This window comes from Rhea americana, unplaced genomic scaffold, assembly GCF_003343005.1.
Source record: "Rhea americana isolate MKP2758 unplaced genomic scaffold, rheAme1 scaffold_205, whole genome shotgun sequence".
NCBI lineage: Eukaryota > Metazoa > Chordata > Aves > Rheiformes > Rheidae > Rhea > Rhea americana.
Window position 1 is genome coordinate 1,154,747 of NW_028186206.1, and position 18,497 is coordinate 1,173,243.

Below are 18,497 nucleotides of genomic sequence, written 5' to 3' on the forward strand. Positions count from 1 at the left end.
TGTGGGTCTAACTTCATGTTCCATGGACCATTTGTCACATTTCTGCAAGCTCACTATTTGTATAAATTGAGTAAAGTTTTGATACTTAAAGAAGAGATAGGATAAGAAGATTACTTCACAAAGATCCATGGACAGATMTTACCAGTGTTTAAGAGCACAGTTTTCCTAGGCTCCCTTATATTCAATGGAAAGAGAAAATCACTTGGAGCAGGGCATTCAGATTTCACCTCTCTTCAATGACTACTGAAACTAGATACTAACATTTGCATTTAAGTTTTTTTTTTTTAGATACATTTATGAGTCTCAAAATACCTGAAATCCTCACTTCAAATGAAACATCAGGGCATACATGGCACTGCATAAGGCCATTCTGCACTGTGCTCCAGAAAGATGATGCCTGTCTTACCACAGCAACATAACATTAACTAATGCAAAAACATACACAACTTTACCTCCTGCCATTGTCAGAGCTGCATCAAGTGCAGGACGTACTTCTCTCCCCAGCTGTTCTTGAACTCTGCTACCGAGCAAAGGTCCCACATCTGTGGCATGAAGAGATGAGAAAACATTACATACCAAATCCATCTAAAATACATCTCACAGTAGGTGCTATCAGACTCTTGCTTAACAAAATATATGTAAATTATTAGAACTTCTGCAAGGCCTGACAGTCAAAACTTAGTGACAGAAGAGGATGTGGAAAGACAATTCTGGTTTAGCTAACCACAGACTTAAAAAAGAAAGCAATAAACCAAAATACGGTGCAGAGTATTCTCTAGTATCTGCCCACACAGGTAAGGACAAAAAACATTTCAAAAGACTCTAAAGCTTGTACTTCACTGCATCTGGAAAGAGATTTTTTTTTCACAATCCATCTTAAAAAGGTCCAACATCTGGACAGGAATTTTGTGCYATATATTCTTTCATTACAAGCTATGCTTTTGTAGTGAAAAAGTAAAAAAGGAAATGGATTTTTTTCCTTCCATTCCCCATCTATCYAGCAACGTCAAGGTCACCACAACCCAGTCCTGCCAATGACCTCTGCTGAAATCCCTTAAGCACGTTTAGTGCATCTGCCAGACCTTGTACCCTCGTGCAATGCATTCAACACTGATGCTCAGAGCACGAGCCTCAAACCCAGGGAGCTTACGCATAGCTATCCCCATTAAGCCCTCCTGTCTCACTGCCYTCAAACAGAAATGAATCTGAGTTCAGCAAAAATGAGAACAAGCGTGTGTGGAAGACACACAAACATAGGGAAGGGTTTAGTGAAGCATCTTAATGTAAATGTTATTCTTTAGGTAGTCCCTGGATCCTCTCCATTTTCAGATTACAGCAAACAGTTAATGGAGAGCTTTAGGTACTTTTTTCCTTGTGTGTGTGTGTGTGGGGGGGGGGAAGTTGAGGAGATGAGAATAGCAGCACATTACAGAAGCATCCATTACTGTCAACACTGTCATTTCAACCTGGGCTGAAAATTTTTATCAAGYAGAAAAGACTTTTCAATATTTCCTTAGGGTGGGCAGACTGAACTCATCTACATTTCTCTAGAGGTTTATTCCACTGTTGAACCTCTTAGAATGAAATCCTTTGTCCCCAGGTGTAACAAACTTAATTCTAGTCTTTCAGTACTATGCGAAAAAATAAAAGCTATCTTTATTYATTGAGGGGCACACGTATATCACAGATCCAGCTATGTCCCTGTTAACTAACCAACACATGAAACCACCATTGAAAATGAATAAATATTTAATTTGGATATTCAGTTTTCAGTAGCAGTAAAGCTGCAAACTAGTGCTTGAAATGCAGATGTAGATTCAGTTTTTTCTAGGCTTAAACCTGACACTCAGCTTTTGGGACCACAGTGTTCTTGTCCAGAATTAATTAATCTAAGGCCCAGTTGGAACTGAGTCTGGCAAGGGATGTTAAGGACAACAGGAAGGGCTTCTTCAAATACATCAGCAGCAAGAAGGACTAGTGAAAATGTGGGTCTGCTACAGAATGGGGCAGGACCCTGGTGACAAGGGATACAGAGAAGGCAGAATTACCGAACACTGCCTTTGCTTCAGTCTTCACTGCTAAGGGCCGCCCTCAGGAATCCTGTAGCCTGGACATGAGGGAGAAAGTACAGAGAAGGGAAGACTTTCCTTTGGTTGAGGAGGAAAGGATTATAGACCTTCTGGGCAGGCTAGACATCCACAAATCCATGGGCCCAGATGGGATGCACCCACGGGTACTGAGGGAGCTGGCAGATGTTGTTGCCAGGCCGCTCTCCATCATCTTTGAAAGGTCCTGGAGAACTGGAGAGGTGCCTGAGGACTGGAAAAAAGCCAGTGTCACTCCAGTCTTCAAGAAGGAGGATGCAGGCAACTATAAGCTAGTCAGCCTCACCTCCATCCCTGGAAAGGTGATGGAACAGCTCATTCTGGATGTCATCACCAGACATACAGAGGAAAAGAAGGTGATCAGGAGTAGCCAGCCTGGATTCACCACGGGGAAATCCTGCTTAACCAACCTGATAGCCTTCTAGGATGGAATGACTGGCTGGGTAGATGACAGCAGAGCAGTGGACGTTGTGTACCTTGACTTCAACAAGGCTTTTGACACTGTCTCCCATAACAGCCTCCTAGAGAAGCTCAGGAAGTGTGGGTGAGACAAGTGGACAGTGAGGTGGATTGAGAACTGGCTGAAAGGCAGAGCTCAGAGGGTCATCATCGGTGGCGTGGAGTCTAGTTGGAGGCCTGTGGCTAGTGGCATCCCCCAGGGCTCAGTACTGGGTCCCATCCTGATCAACTTCTTCATCCATGACCTGGATGAGGGGACAGAGTGCCTCCTCAGCAAGTTTGCWGATGATACCAAGCTGGGAGGAGTGGCTGACACACCCGAGGGCTGTGCTGCCATTCAGAGAGACCTGGACAGGCTGGAGAGGTGGGCGGAAAGGAACCTCATGAGGTTCAACAAGGGCAAGTGCAGAGTCCTGCCCCTCAGGAAGAACAACCCTAGGCACCAGTACAGGCTGGGGGCTGACCTTCTGGAGAGCAGCTCTGTGGAGAAGGACCTGGGAGTGCTGGTGGATGACAAGTTGACCATGAGCCAGCAATGKGCCCTTGTGGCYARGAAGGYCAATGGTCTCCTGGGGTSCATCAGGAAGAGTGTTGCCAGCAGGTGGAGGGAGGTGATCCTGCCCCTCTGCTCYGCCCTGGTGAGGCCTCATCTCGAGTACTGTGTCCAGTTCTGGGCTCCCCAGTCCAAGAGAGACATGGAGCTACTGGAGAGWSTCCAGCRTAGGGCTACRAAGATGATCAGAGGGCTGGAGCACCTGCCCTRWGAGGAACGGCTGYGAGAGCTGGGCCTCTTCAGCCTGGGGAAGAGAAGACTGAGGGGGGATCTKATCAATGTGTACAAGTACCTGAAGGGAGGGTGTCAAGGGGACGGGGMCAAACTCTTTTCAGTTGTCCCATGTGACAGGACAAGAGGCAATGGGCAGAAACTGAAGCACAGGAAGTTYYRCCTGAACGCGAAGGATAATTTCCTCACTGAGAGAGTGACAGAGCACTGGACCAGGCTGCCCAGAGAGGTTGTGGAGTCTCCTTCTCTGGAGATCTTCAAGGCCTGCCTGAATGCCACCCTGTCTAACATGCTCTAAGTGATCCTGCTGAGCAGGGAGATTGGACTAGATGATCTCCAGAGGTCCCTTCCAACCTTACTAATTCTATGATTCTATGACTAACTGGGAAGATGTGATACTGCTACTTTGGCAACCATGTTTTGTGTGCTTTTGTAGTCTCACATAGATAAGACACACTGACCTTAGGCTAATGTCAAGATGGTTAAAAAGTATTTTAAAAGCRATTTTCAGTGTAAACATATACTGATACGCAGAATCTAGAACCATAAGTCAGTCCACGACAAGCGCCATGCTGCCATAATTGCATAGCATTCTTCCAGCAGCAATACTATTTGAAATCACTTTTAGTATTGCTACATTTCACTTCATTCTGCAAATGCAGACTTGTACACAAGTCAACATATTCATTAACATATGCTAACAATGCATCTTGAACTCKAGTTTGCCTTTTTTTATTATCTGATTTAAGTAGTGAGGCATAAATTCTGRAAAAAAAATAGTAATTTGTTTGTATGTTTTTAAGAGATTTAAAAAGATGATGCCTTGTACCATAACAGCACTGAAGGGTGAAGTGCTGAGTGCAGCAGTTTTTCAAGTTTTGTTATCTCATGCTCTTTAGCTGCTCATTCTGAAATGCAAAATACCTTAAGCAGTTTCAGAAAGATAAMAAGCTGAGCAGAGGATAAAGGTATAACAACAGTAACWAAAACAAATGCAGGGAGTTACCAGYYATTGGACTGGTGTTCTGCGTATTATTTTCTGAAATATAAGTCTTCTGTTAAATCAGAAAATAATACSCAGAACACCAGTCCTGGTACATTTTATGCGAAGAAATCTTAGGTTTTAGTTGCATTTACCGCTGAGAACAAGAATTCTTCTTGAAAAAACATATTCTCATAAAACATACTCTCATAACTAAAATTCACTTTGCATTAGGAGCTATTTGCATCATCATATTACATGCTTTAAACACACATTACTAACTGCCTCTAAATCAAAGTACTTACTATTTAGGTCAGAGAGTGCTTTATCCTTGGTTGTATTGTACTGGCTTACTAAGTAGTCAATTTGCTGAAAAARAGATAACATTAAAAAAGACTATTTACAGTAACTGAAAAAAAATAATGTTTTTTAATACAAAAAAAGACAGAAATCACCACACATTGGAACAATTCAARTATTTGTGCAAACCTACCAAATCCTGGAACTCTGTTTTCAGCTAACAAAATATTTTAATTCCTTGCTCAGCACAACTGCACAAAAAGATGTTTAATTAGGAAATCTACTTAATTGGAACATCATTGGGAAAAGATTAAACTCAAAATTGTTAAGTAGCAGGGACTGTGGTTTTATGAAGACTTCAAGGTGGTCAGTCACAACATGTTTTTACACGTCTATCTTTGCTATTTGATTTTCTAGGGTATTAGTTCTCCTCTCATTGAGAGACATGCAGCAAATTCATGGATTGGTAATTTTGATGCAATTCACCTATGAGGTTTCCTTGCATTGCCTCTCCAAGGCTCTACTGCAGAAGGGAGCTGGCTGTTCTGTTTTAATGCAAATGGTTTCCTTTACCCCAAAATGGATTTGGCCCAATCACAACTTGGGTTGTACCAGCAAACAGTAATAATTGAAAACATCACCTTAGCTATSATCAACTTCCGGTAGTGGAAAAAAGGCTGCCAAAAAAAGCCATCCTAAGTGGAAATCTTGCTATATTGTATTTGAAAAGACATTAAGTAACCTACAGGGACTTCTGGATGCTTAAAATGATGTACTATGACCCTAACCCCAACTGAGTTAAAGGAAGATAGAGGTTAACACATTTTGGTGCACATTTGAGTCATTTATTGGAACTGGAACCCCATTTTTCAGTTGTATTTGGCTTGCATTTTCAGTAGAGTTAAAAAGATTGCAGAGCGGCAGATGTCACTAAATAACAAATTTAGTATTGGGCAAACTCTTTGTTTAAAGAGAGTCTTTCTTGCCAGGAAGGTTGTAGGGGGCTTTTTTGTTGTTTTTCTAGGCTAACCTGGAGACTAATATTTTGCAGGGCYACAGGTTTTGCTTAGTCTCCAGCAATGTCATCCAGCAATGAATRGCAAAATGCAGTTCAGTCTAACTAACAGTGTTTTCACTCAATACTTGCACAGTCCACAAGTCTTCTATGGCAAGAACTCTAAACATGTGACTTCTTTTTTTCAAATCCTCTTATATATTATACACCTGATGAGACAAAAATAGTCAGACATCAGGATTTAAAAATTTTATAGCCAATGAATTGGATTCTGCAACTTTTACAGGAAAACGAAGTCTTTCTCTTATCATCAAGAAATTCTTACATTTGCATGCTTATACATGATATAAATGAACCTTGCCTGTCAAAAATGATTAAGATATATCTGATGACCCTACAAATAAATGACGTCTAGGCTGGGAAGGAAAAAAAAAATTCTTCTCATCAATGTCAACGCATAGAAACTAAAATCCTACTACACAATCGAGACTTTGAGGAACCCTTGGAGTGATTGTTCAAGCCTTAACACCACTTTTAAATTCAATAATTCAGTGTTTGTTAGCTTTTTAGCTACTATCAACCTTTTTCTGTTAAGATAGGAAATGTCAAAGTAGAAAATTTTTCCTATGGGCGTAATTATCTGAAGCACTCAGTAGGCTGCGAAAAGGAACCCAGTGGTGTCTGACGCAACTGGTTTACATCTTTCAATGCCAACTTCCCTTCTGTGCCCTGAGTCAGGCAGAGACTCGGGAAGGGCACTCTAGATTTCAAGACAAAGATTCACAACACGACCACTAGCTGCCGTAGAGCTGCACCACCGGACCGTCGCGCTACCCCGCACACAGGGGTCACGGCAAATGGAACAACTCCAGACACTGAAAGATGCAATGACAATCCCCAGATACCTCCTCTTGTCATAGTTCTGTAAGCAGAAAATCAGCCTATAGGTTATGGCAGCCCAGAGCTACGGTGATGGGGACGCAGCCACAGCTGTGGATCTCACAGAATTGCGTGAATTCTGCTTCAAGTTTATCAGTCATACAGAAGAAAAACAGATAGATACTTTATAAACAAATTAAAGTCAACACAATTGGATGGTAGGTTTTTTTTTCCCCTGAATCTAAAYATTTTTAATGTGAAAAACTCTTACCTTGCATTTTTTACTCTAATTCATGAGATTGACACCCAAAGAATTAAAAAACAAAACAAACAAAAACAAACAAAAAAGCTGCAAGTATGATTWATGTCAAATAGAAAGAAACAGTTTTTCTTCACAGACACACACACACATCCCATTAAGAAAGAAATTCTTTACCGCTGGAGTGTCGTTAAGGAAAATTTTCAGATCTTTAAAATTACTGTTAACCAGTTTCTTTGCCGCTCGAACTTGACTTGTTAAGTGCTGGTTGGCAGCATATGCACAAAGTACTCCAACACTACAAAAACAAAATACAGATAATGGATATTACTTTATCACTGTTAGTTCCCATTCTGACATTTTAAAGTAGAAAAATAAATACAGTAAAGAAAGTCAAAATTATCAAAAGAACATCTCCAAGGACTTACACTTTCTTACTACAAGTTCTTATATCCACCAGTAGGTGGAGTAGAGGAATTAGTCGTAAGGGCCAACTTGTACTACCACAAAACAAAACAAAACAAAAGTTAACCCAAAGTCTTCAGAAATTATTAACATGTGGCTACTTAGAGATTTGTATTTATGCCATCAGGAAGACATGTATAGCCTATGCAAACGGTAGAAATGACTTTACAATGTTAGCCTCTTTCACAGAGATCACTAACCTTGACAAATCTAGGAGCAAATGCTCATTAAAAGAAAAACTATGAAAAGGAATGCTTTACATCTGAAAACTTCAGCAATGTTTATTGAAAATGGACCCATTCATTTACATAATTACATACATCTTTTAAAAGCACATGAATAGTCCCTATAGACTCTAAAAATACATAAACATTTGCTGATAAGTAAAGCAAAAGGTGGAAAGCAAGATGACTACTAAGCAGCACCACTGGTAATTATTTTCTGTTTGATCATTCCAACTGCACAATTCTAATCACAACACAGTTGATTTGCACAAACATTAGGTAAAAAGGTAATTAGAAGCCCCATGAGAAGCTTGCAAAAGCTCTCAGCGTACATAATACCTCTTTGTTCAGTTTTGAGGGGAGGTAGACTTCTGGTAAATACAAGGATGAATTTTTGTCTTTAGATGTATCTCACATTCACAACTGCTAAGCATCCAGTTAGATACAAACATCTATAGATACAGGCACCAGAAGATGAACACAGTAACTTCAGGTAGAAATACAGCAGTAGCAACCTCAAAGGAGGCTGAACACAAACCCGCCTCATAGGTTAAACCCGAACTTTGTTCAGACAGTGGCCGGTAGCGAAGCTYCACCACAAGCAGGATACACCTGCAGCGGGGAAACGCTGTCTGGAGGCTGCAGTTCATGGCTTTGCAGGCACTTTCTGGGTGGCACATGTGTTCAGTCGCTTAGTCTGTACTGTCATAAAACCATGCAAAACCAGGAACAAGAAAGGCAGCAGCCTGAAAAGACCATTACAGTCATCCAAATGTCAGGACAAGGGAATCAACCACTAACAAATGGTGCCATGCTCTTCTCAAACTGACAAGCTTTGTCACTTGGGGGTAAAGAAGACCTAAGTACTAATATTTTTTAAACAGCCAAACACTTAGAGAAAACCCAGGTTCCCTACTTGACAAAATACATACAGTAAGTATAATTCTTGCTCCAAGAATGTACATTTACTGAAAGCCATCATATACCCCTAAAAATGAGAGACGAGATGGTGCAGAGCAAATGGATAACTAGAGTAATTTGACAGGCACACGCTAGCAAAAGGGGAGCAAACACCCCGATGAGGCTCATCACCTCTTACCAGAGGTCCAAAAATTAACCTTATCTTTATTTTGATAGTTTTTCCTATTCTTACCTTCCCCAACCAACGTAAAGACTTGTCCTCCTAATAAGACCAGTCTCAAGTACAAAAATCTTTGCTACTCTGATAAATGCTCTCTGCAGAAGAGGTCTGATTTTGGAGCACGATATAGAAGATGACACTACATGCTACTCTTCTATTAGAACTGCTTTGCTAACATTTTTCTCAATCTCCTAAAGAAGGATTCAGAACAGGATGACAGAGTCTGACAACAAAAGATCGTTTCTCAGCCAAAAATTTCATAATTGTTTCTTTAAAAGAGACTATCATCTACTTTTCCGGAAGTCACTATCGGAAGAAGGGGCACCTGCATCCACCTTTCTTGCTATTTACCTACCTACCTAACAAGTGGTGTAGTTTTGSTTCCATAAAGGCCAAACATGCCTTAAGGAACCATTATCATCAGCTACCACCCAAGGAAAGAGAACTTCAAAAGCAAAAGTTTCCAAGAAACTGAGCAACTTTTAACATAAACAAGCTATCTGCATTTGGGCACATGCAATTTATTATTTCTTTTCAATCTACAGGGATGGTAATTGTTCTGAAAACATTTTTCTATCAAAGTAGTCAAAGAAAATCTTTTTCATTGGAAAAAAAGCTATCATAAAAAGTAAACATCCATGTATCACTCTGGGGTCTGAGTTTATAACAACATCTTTGTTCTTTGGACAGTGTGTTTTTATATCTTTCCAGTGTTATGCTGACAGAMCAGAAAGGTCAATTTCAATCCAACAAAAAAGGACTTTGTAAGATGTGAGTATAACTGTTTTGCAATTCAGTCTGCTAAATGGAAGGAGTGGGATGAAACAAGATAGGGGAGATGCTTTAAATAGACAGTGCATTCAACACAAGTGTACCTCTATTCTGAATGCAACTAAACAAATACACATCAGAGAAAAATTCTATTCATTATAGAACTGAACCTCAAATCAACACTCAGTAAACGATTACAAGGAGAAAAGAATAAAGCAGGATTAAAACAGACATGTCTTTCCTACAACAGATGAGAGAAATAGTCTCCCCAGCAGTCAGACAGTCCATTTGCAAATTCTTGTGAGATTTCACAATCTGATGCAAATTTTTACTAAGCAGGGAGGTGCGTGGAGGGAACTTCAGCTTTTCATTTTGCTGTGCTTGCAGAAATTTCAAAAATCACAATATATAAAAACTGAACAGATTTACATACTGAGGAAATGCCACTCTCCTCACTACTAGAAAAATTAAAAAAAATAACAGCTCAAAGTTTTCTGTATAAACCTTTCCATTAATTCCTTTAACTGATGTTGGTTCCCAGATTCTCAACAATACCTAAGAGACCATCTATGGTGCCTGAATGAGGTACTTCAGATATAATTTCTTTTCCTTTAGACATACCTTTCCCTGGCTAATAGGCACTTCATACACAGTAGCATCTGTAACTTCAAAAAAGAACTTGCAACACAAGCTCACCTGGAGGGACAAAACTGACTGTGTGCTTTTCCACCTAAAAGCAAAGACATCTTCTGTGACTAGTATTAAATTTGGTACTGCAGTGTACAGTTTCTTTAAAAAAAGCCCCTCCCTTGCTCTTATGATGCAGAAGTATTAATAAAATTACATTTCTTCTGCAGAGAAAATGAGCTTTTGCCTAAGCTTCCAGATGACTAGGAAATAAAATGAAATGATAGGTCTCTGTCCCTCAACTATCAGTGAACCTTTGAAGAAAAGCACATCACCATTTAGCTACAGAGGCTGATTTGATCTGGACACAACTTATGTACAATGTACTTACATCCTGTGCGCTTTAACAAGAGAATCTTACTTCACATGAAAACGATACTGGTATGCCAGAACTATTAATTACAACAAATGCTACATCTATTTCTGATTCAATCTGTTGAAAGAAATATTTTCAAACACATCTACTGGAAAAATACATGCTTAAGGCCTATTTACTTTAGGATAGACAACTGTGTACATAATCACAAAACTGTTGACCTGTTTCCTTACATTTCTCCTTGAGAAAAGCATACTTAGCAATTAGGCCATTCCTTCAGAAAGTAGATTGAGAGTTTGGTTTTTTTTTGTTTTTTTTTTTTAAGAACTTTTGTCATTTTTATACATCCTTTACACATTTTTCTAATCAACTTATTATTATGAACTTATCCAAATAACCAAAGCATTCTACCAGTGGAAGAGTGAGAAGAAATCATGCTCTACTAATTAAATTCTTCTTCAAAAATCTGTATTAACAGTGTATATATCTCAGTRTGAACTTACATGCTAAAATACATAAAAGTAGGCCACCCCCTTGTAACTATAGTCTTCAAGAGATACTGGCTACATGCACAACCTATTGCAAGTCTTTCTGCTAGTAGTAGTCTTATCATACAGAGAAACAGTTACAAAAAAATTGCAGGTTTGCTCATTTCCTCCCCAACCCCCACCTTTTTTTTTTTTTTTTTTTGGTTTTGCTGAGGCAATGGCTATCTACTAGACTTTCCCTTTGCATTTCAGAGGAGTAGCGAGTAACCTGCTATGGATTTAAATAGATCCAGGCATGGCATCTTCTCYTCTGTTGTGAAAGACAACCTCAGAAGGGCAGCAGAGTTCTGCTGATCCAGGAACCAGGCCTGCTTCACTCGGGCTGTGGTCGGTAATACTAGCGGTGTAAAGTCCTGCTTTGCCTTGCACAGCACTTGCAGCATTAGCAGCTTAGTCAGAAAGTCATATAAGATTATCTCCACCTGTGGGAAGCTGCAGACAGAGGTCAGGCCAATCCCTCTTAGTAAAAGGTCTGATGCTCCTTCTAGATGTCTTATACAAAAGAAAAAAGGATGAGTTCAAGAGGCAGTTTTCCTAGTCCTTCCCAGGCATGGTTCTAGGGAAAGGATCATGGCTCTCCCGTTTATGATCTGAAGAGATGCACCTGCAAAATGTGGGTATGCTCAAGACCACAGGAACAGCTAACAGCATATGCCCAAGTTAGAGACACCAACAAGGATAAGAACATCTTAATCTACTTTCTACTGATAGACCACATCCATCATAAATTAGAATTTCATTGTGTTCTGAAACATGATGTAACTTGGCAGGCGCTGAACTACCTTCAGCTTCAGGATGCTGACAGATACATAACTTGCTTTCTTTGAGGCACTTGGAAGAACTTTTGCCTGTCATCACAGCAAGGATATATCTATTACCAGCTATATCTTCAGCTTTCTGGTCTTCACACTACTTAAGTGACATGCTTGTTAGTAATGACTTAGAGAGAAGAATATGATTCTGTACTTGATATTAGCATGGTCTGCATTTGAATGTAAGGAGGGCCTCAATTTGTCATGATAGGAAGCAGTCAAAAACCAAAGTCTGGGTTGCAGTGAGATGACAAAGCAAGTCTCACTTGACTGAACGTTCAAAAGACAACTTTCTGTTGGATTGGAGAATAATCACAAAATAAGAAAAGTAGGCAGCTGAAGAACCAAAGCTGTTGTTAGAAAATAGAAAAAAAATAAATAAAATAAAAGCAAGCAACGTATCTTGAAACCATCAATGAGGTAACAAAGCAAAACTAAACTCAAGTGAACAGTGTGAATAAAGCAGCAGGAACGCTGCCTTGAGCCTTCATAGCTGAGCAAAACTACGGAGTGTGAAGAACAAATCACCCCTTATGCAGTCAGGACACAACATGGTGTGCTCTTAATGCTGCTAGTACAAAAAAGTCTCCAAACTCAAGTACTCTTCAGTGAGTGCACACACAGTCTAACCAACTCAATCTATGTCCAAAGAAAACCCCATTTTGAACATACAAGAAAATCTGAAGGATAAACAAATACATAAGGAAGTCATACAAAATTGATTTTCTCACCACTACTATGCTATTAGGAACAAAACAGTACCTCGTATTGTAAATACTCTGTGGAAGGGTAATTGTTCACAAAACACAGTATCTTCTGTTCATGAGTTTAACATAATGATCTGTAATTGCTATTTTGAAACTGGCAAAAGCCTCATTTGCTAAATTCTAGTTTAATAATGTTTCATGCTTCACATCTAAAAGCCTCGAGTATATAGCGACCGCTGGACATCAACAGTAGCAGTATTTTTATAATGTAGGGTTTTTTCAATAAGCACATATTAGTATAAAAAATAATTTCTGTACCTGCAAGCTAATACACCAAATGAAACATTATGTGTCATGTAACACTGAAAAATTAGTGCTTATATCAAACTTCGAATTGTTCTCTTTATGACACTTGCCTTATCATTAAAGAAGCAACAAAAAGAAACGTTGCAAAACAGCTCCTCTGACAGTCAGCATTTTTCTTCTGTCTCTGATGCATTTCCCCACCACAGTTGTCACAGCAACGACACATACAGAAGCAAAGTCCCACAAGAGGCAGCAACAAAATAAAGAGTAATCCCAAAGCTGCGGAGACTATAAAACCGATTTCATAGTAGATGGCCTGAAATTCAGATAGAAACAGTGGTAATAGCAGACGTCACACAGTAAGTGCAATCAATATAGAAGAAACAACTTTAAAAAATTCAAACTAAAGACTAAAGCATCTAAGTTGCTGAGGTTATGGACTTGGTGTTTTTTCAATAATCAACAATTTTTCTAACAAAAAGATACATAACATTGTAGATACTGATAGCTAACAACTATTTAACTAGAATAGGTAAACTATGGGAATGAATTCTCAGAGAGAAATATACTCAAAAAAAATGAATGCAAATTGATGCAATTGAAACGATTTAAAAATGAACACATTTGATTTCCCAGACCACGAATCTACTTCTTCTCACATCTGTTTCCAACAGAGTCTCCACCAACGCCAGCAGCCTGACGAGGTCAGCACTTCAGCGGGGYGGGAGTCCCGGCTCCCCGCAGCGCCCGTTGGAGACCCTCACGAACGGCCAAGGGAGCGCTTCACCCCAACACGGACTGCGCGGGCAGAGCTCGCTCCAGAAAGTAACACTACTCAAGGACTGAAAAAGAAACGAGCGGATTTTCAGCCGTCTCGGGTTAAAAAAAAAAAAAAAAAAAAAAAAACCCACTCATTCCGTCGCCCGATAACGGAACGGCAGCAGCGAGGTGGCCGTCGAAAGCAGAAAGCGGAGTCAGGCGGCGCGCGGGCGCCTCGGCCGGGAGCGGCGCGGGCACCTCGGCCGGGCGGCAGGTCCGTCCCGGGCCGCTCCACGCGGAGCCGCCCCGCAGGCCGCCTCCCCTCGCCGACCTCTCTTCTTGCTTCTTCCCCAGCTCTGGCGGGCCCGGCCATCAGGCTGCAGGGGCAGCCTGGCAGCAGCCGGATCACCGGGAGGCTGCACATGGCCCTGCAAAACAGGGCGCAGCCCCTCGCGGCTCCGGCTTTCCCGACGCCCCTCCGCACRGTCCCTGACGACCGACCGATCCAAGCACGGCACCATCACCATTAGCAGAGCTGCAAACTTCTGACCTAATTACCAATTCTAGGGTGAAACCTAGTTTTATTATTATAATTAACTGCTGGATAATAACTGCTATCCCTTCTGAAGAATATGAATTAGATGTTTCGCCCCAAGAATTTGGCTAGATTATACAAAAGAACTACCTAGTAACACACAAAAAATATACTTATTTTCTTTTCTAGTTAACTGAGCCCTAAGGAAATTTTTTGACAGAACAGATTTTAAAATAGGTTAGACAAAAAAAACACTATTTAAAATAACATGTATAACAGCTATGGATGTTTTAGTAGGAGCAGTGTATATAGATGTTAGGTTCTTATCAAAGCTACACATCTACTAGATACACCGTAAGACATTACCTGAAGAGTCAGGACAACATTTTCTGGCTGTGGAAGTCAAAACAGATGCAGAGTGTGTACAATGYACAGGCAGCATGCACAAAAACAAGTCAGGAGTGCAATAAATAATTAACCATAACTGAAACAATTGAAAACACAGAAATAATAAAAACAAAAAGCTACCAAAGTAAAATAATGCATGGAAGCACCACTAAATAAGGAAAAATATTCACAATAAAATATATAGCAGAGATTTTCCAGTTTGCTTAGTAAGTGAAAGGAATCTAGGATTTGTCCAACATAAATACTTCCAACTTAAAGCAACAAAAGGCCAATTATTTCTGTACTGAAAATCTGTTTCTTATAATTCACAACACACCAACCAGAAGAGAAGGTCAGAGATTGCATTACTTTGTGGTTTAACAATTTCTTCATGAAATCTACCTGTCACAACTCTTCCATTATACTCCTGACCAAATTTTAAATTCTCATTTTATTCTGGCATAAAAAGGAAGAGCAGTTCCAACAGCAGTTTTGGAACACACAGTAGTTCTTAAAAACACAYTACATACAAAATTCACCTACACTTTAAAGAAGTTTCATAGTGGTTTACTTTAAATTTTTCAAAAGTAAAAAAGAAAAGGCATTCAAGAAGGACGTAAGAAGATARCAGGTGCCTATCTGAATTGTCATCTTTATTTTCACAAAAATGAAAGCACTTTTCAATGACAGGATTTTCAGAAGAACCTCACATCCCTTTTTTTCCACAATGAAAATAGAATTTATTGCATTTTTCTCATTATATGAGAAGTTCCCACTTCATAACAATTTCCCTTTTCTTGTAAGTGAAAGGGAAAAGAAAGCAGACTAGCAAAAGACTGAGATACCTTCAACCCAAGGTCTGATGTGTCAGTGTGAAAGAATCAGAAGTTTTACCAAGTTTTAGGAGATGTTTCTCAAGCATCACACATATCTTTGTGAAACTTCTATTAAGCGATATGCTTTAGGACATTCAAAAATCATATTTGGACTGATATCTTTATGGGAGGAAGATAAGTATTTATTCTCATTAAAAAAATACAGTACTAAGTGTGATTCTGACTGTTTTAAGTAAGCGTATGACCCAGCAGCACTAGCCACTTGGAGGATGCACAGCAGCTGCACTCAGCTGCTAGTTCATCCCGGCAGATTTCTATCCCTGATAGAGGCTGTTAAAGTGGCTACGGTGAAGTCCCATAGGGAAAGGCCTCCTGGGTCACTCACATAATCCTACAAATAGGTAAAACAATTACAGCTGAAATTTAACAGAATAAACATTAAATGCAGTGTTAAATTTCTTGTTCTCACTATTGAAGGGCTGTTCCTAGCAGTCAGTGAATTAGTGAGTCTGTTCCTTTGACACATATTTACACACGGCCCGTTTCTGCCCTCTTCTTTCTATGCTAGCATCATCTTTTGCCCAAATAGTTGTCCTTTCTTCCTGGTGTTTCCTCTCCACATATATAATGAGTAACCACATCCCCTCTTCAATTTTTCATCTAAGCTAAGCAAATTCTTCCAGTGCCCTCTTAAAATCCTTATTTCCAAAATCATCCTAAATATTCCCTGAACATGTCCTAGTCCAGGTTCATTCTTCCTGAATCTGAGTGACCAAAATCACATGCAACATTTCCAATTACTTACCAACACTCTTCAATGACCTTTTATTTCCCTATCCATACTAGGAATTCCTCAGATGATATATATGCAACCATACTTACCTCCTCATGGCTACCCCTCTCAGTGTGTCAGAAAACTGAAACATCAGTCTGTCCTAACTTATTTTCTTTTTTCAAATTTGAAGTTTGGCATTGTATTCATGTCAAAATTCAAACCTGTAAATGGCTGGGTTTTTTCTTCTTAAGTACATCCAATATTGTATTTGCCACTCTACACTCATACAGTAGTTTGAGACCAATAAAAGCTATAATCTTGTGTAGGAAAAGTACTTCTTAAAGTTCCCATGATTTTTGTACTAGTTACTACCATATTATACTCATACTAATGAATGGAGTGTATGGTCTCATAGCTTTGTCCAGAGATTCTGCCAACCACCTTATCCTCTACCCCACATAAGGTGTGCAGATACAAACTGTGGTACGTCACTACCACAAAGCCTCACCAAACAAGCACACGTGATCAGGAAGTCTTGACATAGCACGAGGACAAGGCCCACACACTCAGATGTCATGAAGAGGACATCAAGCTATTAGGGTGATAGGTTTGTTATCAGAGGAATATAGTAGCCCAAGGCCTTCCACTTCCACTTYCAAATCTCAAGATCATTCAGGTCATCCTGATCCAAGGCAAGATCTCAGTGAGTATATACTAAGTTCTATAATCATCTACCTGACCTATACAGCCCATTGTAGGGACTGTAAGCAAATAGYTTACAACAAGCAACTTTTCCATTGTTTGGTCCTGCTTAATGTTCCTATCGCAGGACCTTGACCAGTGGCAGTGCCTGAAGGATAGGGTACTGTCCTCGAGAATGCCCTAAAATTAGATCCATGCCAGATTCTGCCTTCTCCTGCTACCAGATATTCTGAGAATTTCAACTGTTACAGGATAATCACAAACCTAAAGAAAGAATGGAAAAGGTACTTGATATGAATTTGCACATTAAAATACACTTGATAGCAGGGTATGGAAATTCAGCTTTACAAAGGCATCAGATCCAACATACGAATTCAGCTTTTTCAAGGCAGTAGCTGAAACCCACTTGAGAACTGAACAATAATGTTTCTCTCTTTAAAAGTAATTTTAGATAAAAGCAATATTTTTCAACACAAAGAACCTTCAATCTTTGTGCAAGACACTACAATCAAATTACAGCTGGAATTTATAATGGAGCTTTAACTATGCACAGAGTTCCTTTAGACTGACTTATGAAAATTCCTCTTGAAAGCTTTTGGTCCCAAGTTTTATATGAAACCATCAAACTTGTTATTCACAAATTTCATTCTTGCATCTAGTTTTTTTAGATTTAAAATACTATTTGCTACTTCAGGCAGAAAATGCTAAATTTCAAAGTCATTACTTCTGTTATCTTACGCAGATATACATAGACAATTTACCTTTTGATAATCACTCTGTGTATTCCCAAACTTCTGTTGTGCTAGTTTTCTGATGAGATCTGAAAATAAGCAAAAATATTCCAGAGTTTTAAACAATGTAAATTAGAAAACCTGGGGAGAGAGGCTGGTGCAAATTCTACCCTTAGAAAGGCAAGATGAAATTACGAACAAACATCAACAGGATAGGCAAGTACATCAGTGTTTCAATAAACTTGTTAAGTACCAAAATTTTCAAATCAATTGTAAATTTTGAGAAACCTGGAAGATAACCAAGTTATCAATAAATCAGTTCCCCTTGAAATGCAGTAAAGGTTTTTCCCAGGTCACCTCTGAATCTTCAGCATTATTATTGAAAAGTTCATTATGAGCTGATCAAACCACCTGGACACAGATCTGAGTAGCAGTTTTGCTTCATCAGGTTTATGACAGGTGCACAGATATGAAATTAYGTGCACAATGTGCAAAACTAGTATACTAACAGTGACTTCTTGACTGAATGGCACAAGGAGTAAAGGCCCTTATCTTTCCAACACTATCCTAGTTTCTCTTATCAAGCAAATTATGCTCTCTCTGGGACCAACAGATCTTGTATGAGAGTATGGAACACAGCTAAAACATCAGGAAGCCTAAGACATGCCAAGTTACTGTGAGTGCAGCTCCATCCAACATGCTCATTTCTACCTCATTCACAATACAGACATAGTACAATCACCATCAAAAAATAAAGTAGAGGCTTAACACAAATACTGCCACTTAACATTACAAGTATCATTTCACCACACTAGCTGCTTTCAGTAAATCCCAGGAGCTGCAAAGAAGGGATCCCAGTTTTGGGACACTACCAGCCTGTCCTTACAAAGCCTTCATTAACACTGATGGTATCACCGGCAACTGTGGTTCCCAGCCATGCTTGTGACATCTTGCACTTGAAAAAGGCCTCTCCAGCTCTGCAAACCCTCTGCCACAGAGGATGCATCAGTAG

The 18,497-nt window shown here is 39.6% G+C and overlaps 1 protein-coding gene across 1 annotated transcript in view; it reads right to left on the reverse strand.

The window, feature by feature from the left end:
* Window positions 1-18,497, reverse strand: part of PROM1 (prominin 1) — a 78,955-nt gene that overhangs the window by 25,419 nt on the left and 35,039 nt on the right. The window contains exons 3-8 of the mRNA XM_085304267.1: window positions 17,516-17,574; window positions 14,421-14,447; window positions 12,871-13,076; window positions 6,961-7,081; window positions 4,636-4,699; window positions 453-542 (exon numbers count right to left, since the gene is read on the reverse strand). Of these exons, the coding sequence (XP_085160393.1) occupies window positions 453-542; window positions 4,636-4,699; window positions 6,961-7,081; window positions 12,871-13,076; window positions 14,421-14,447; window positions 17,516-17,574 (567 nt within the window). The remainder of the gene's footprint in view (window positions 1-452; window positions 543-4,635; window positions 4,700-6,960; window positions 7,082-12,870; window positions 13,077-14,420; window positions 14,448-17,515; window positions 17,575-18,497) is intronic.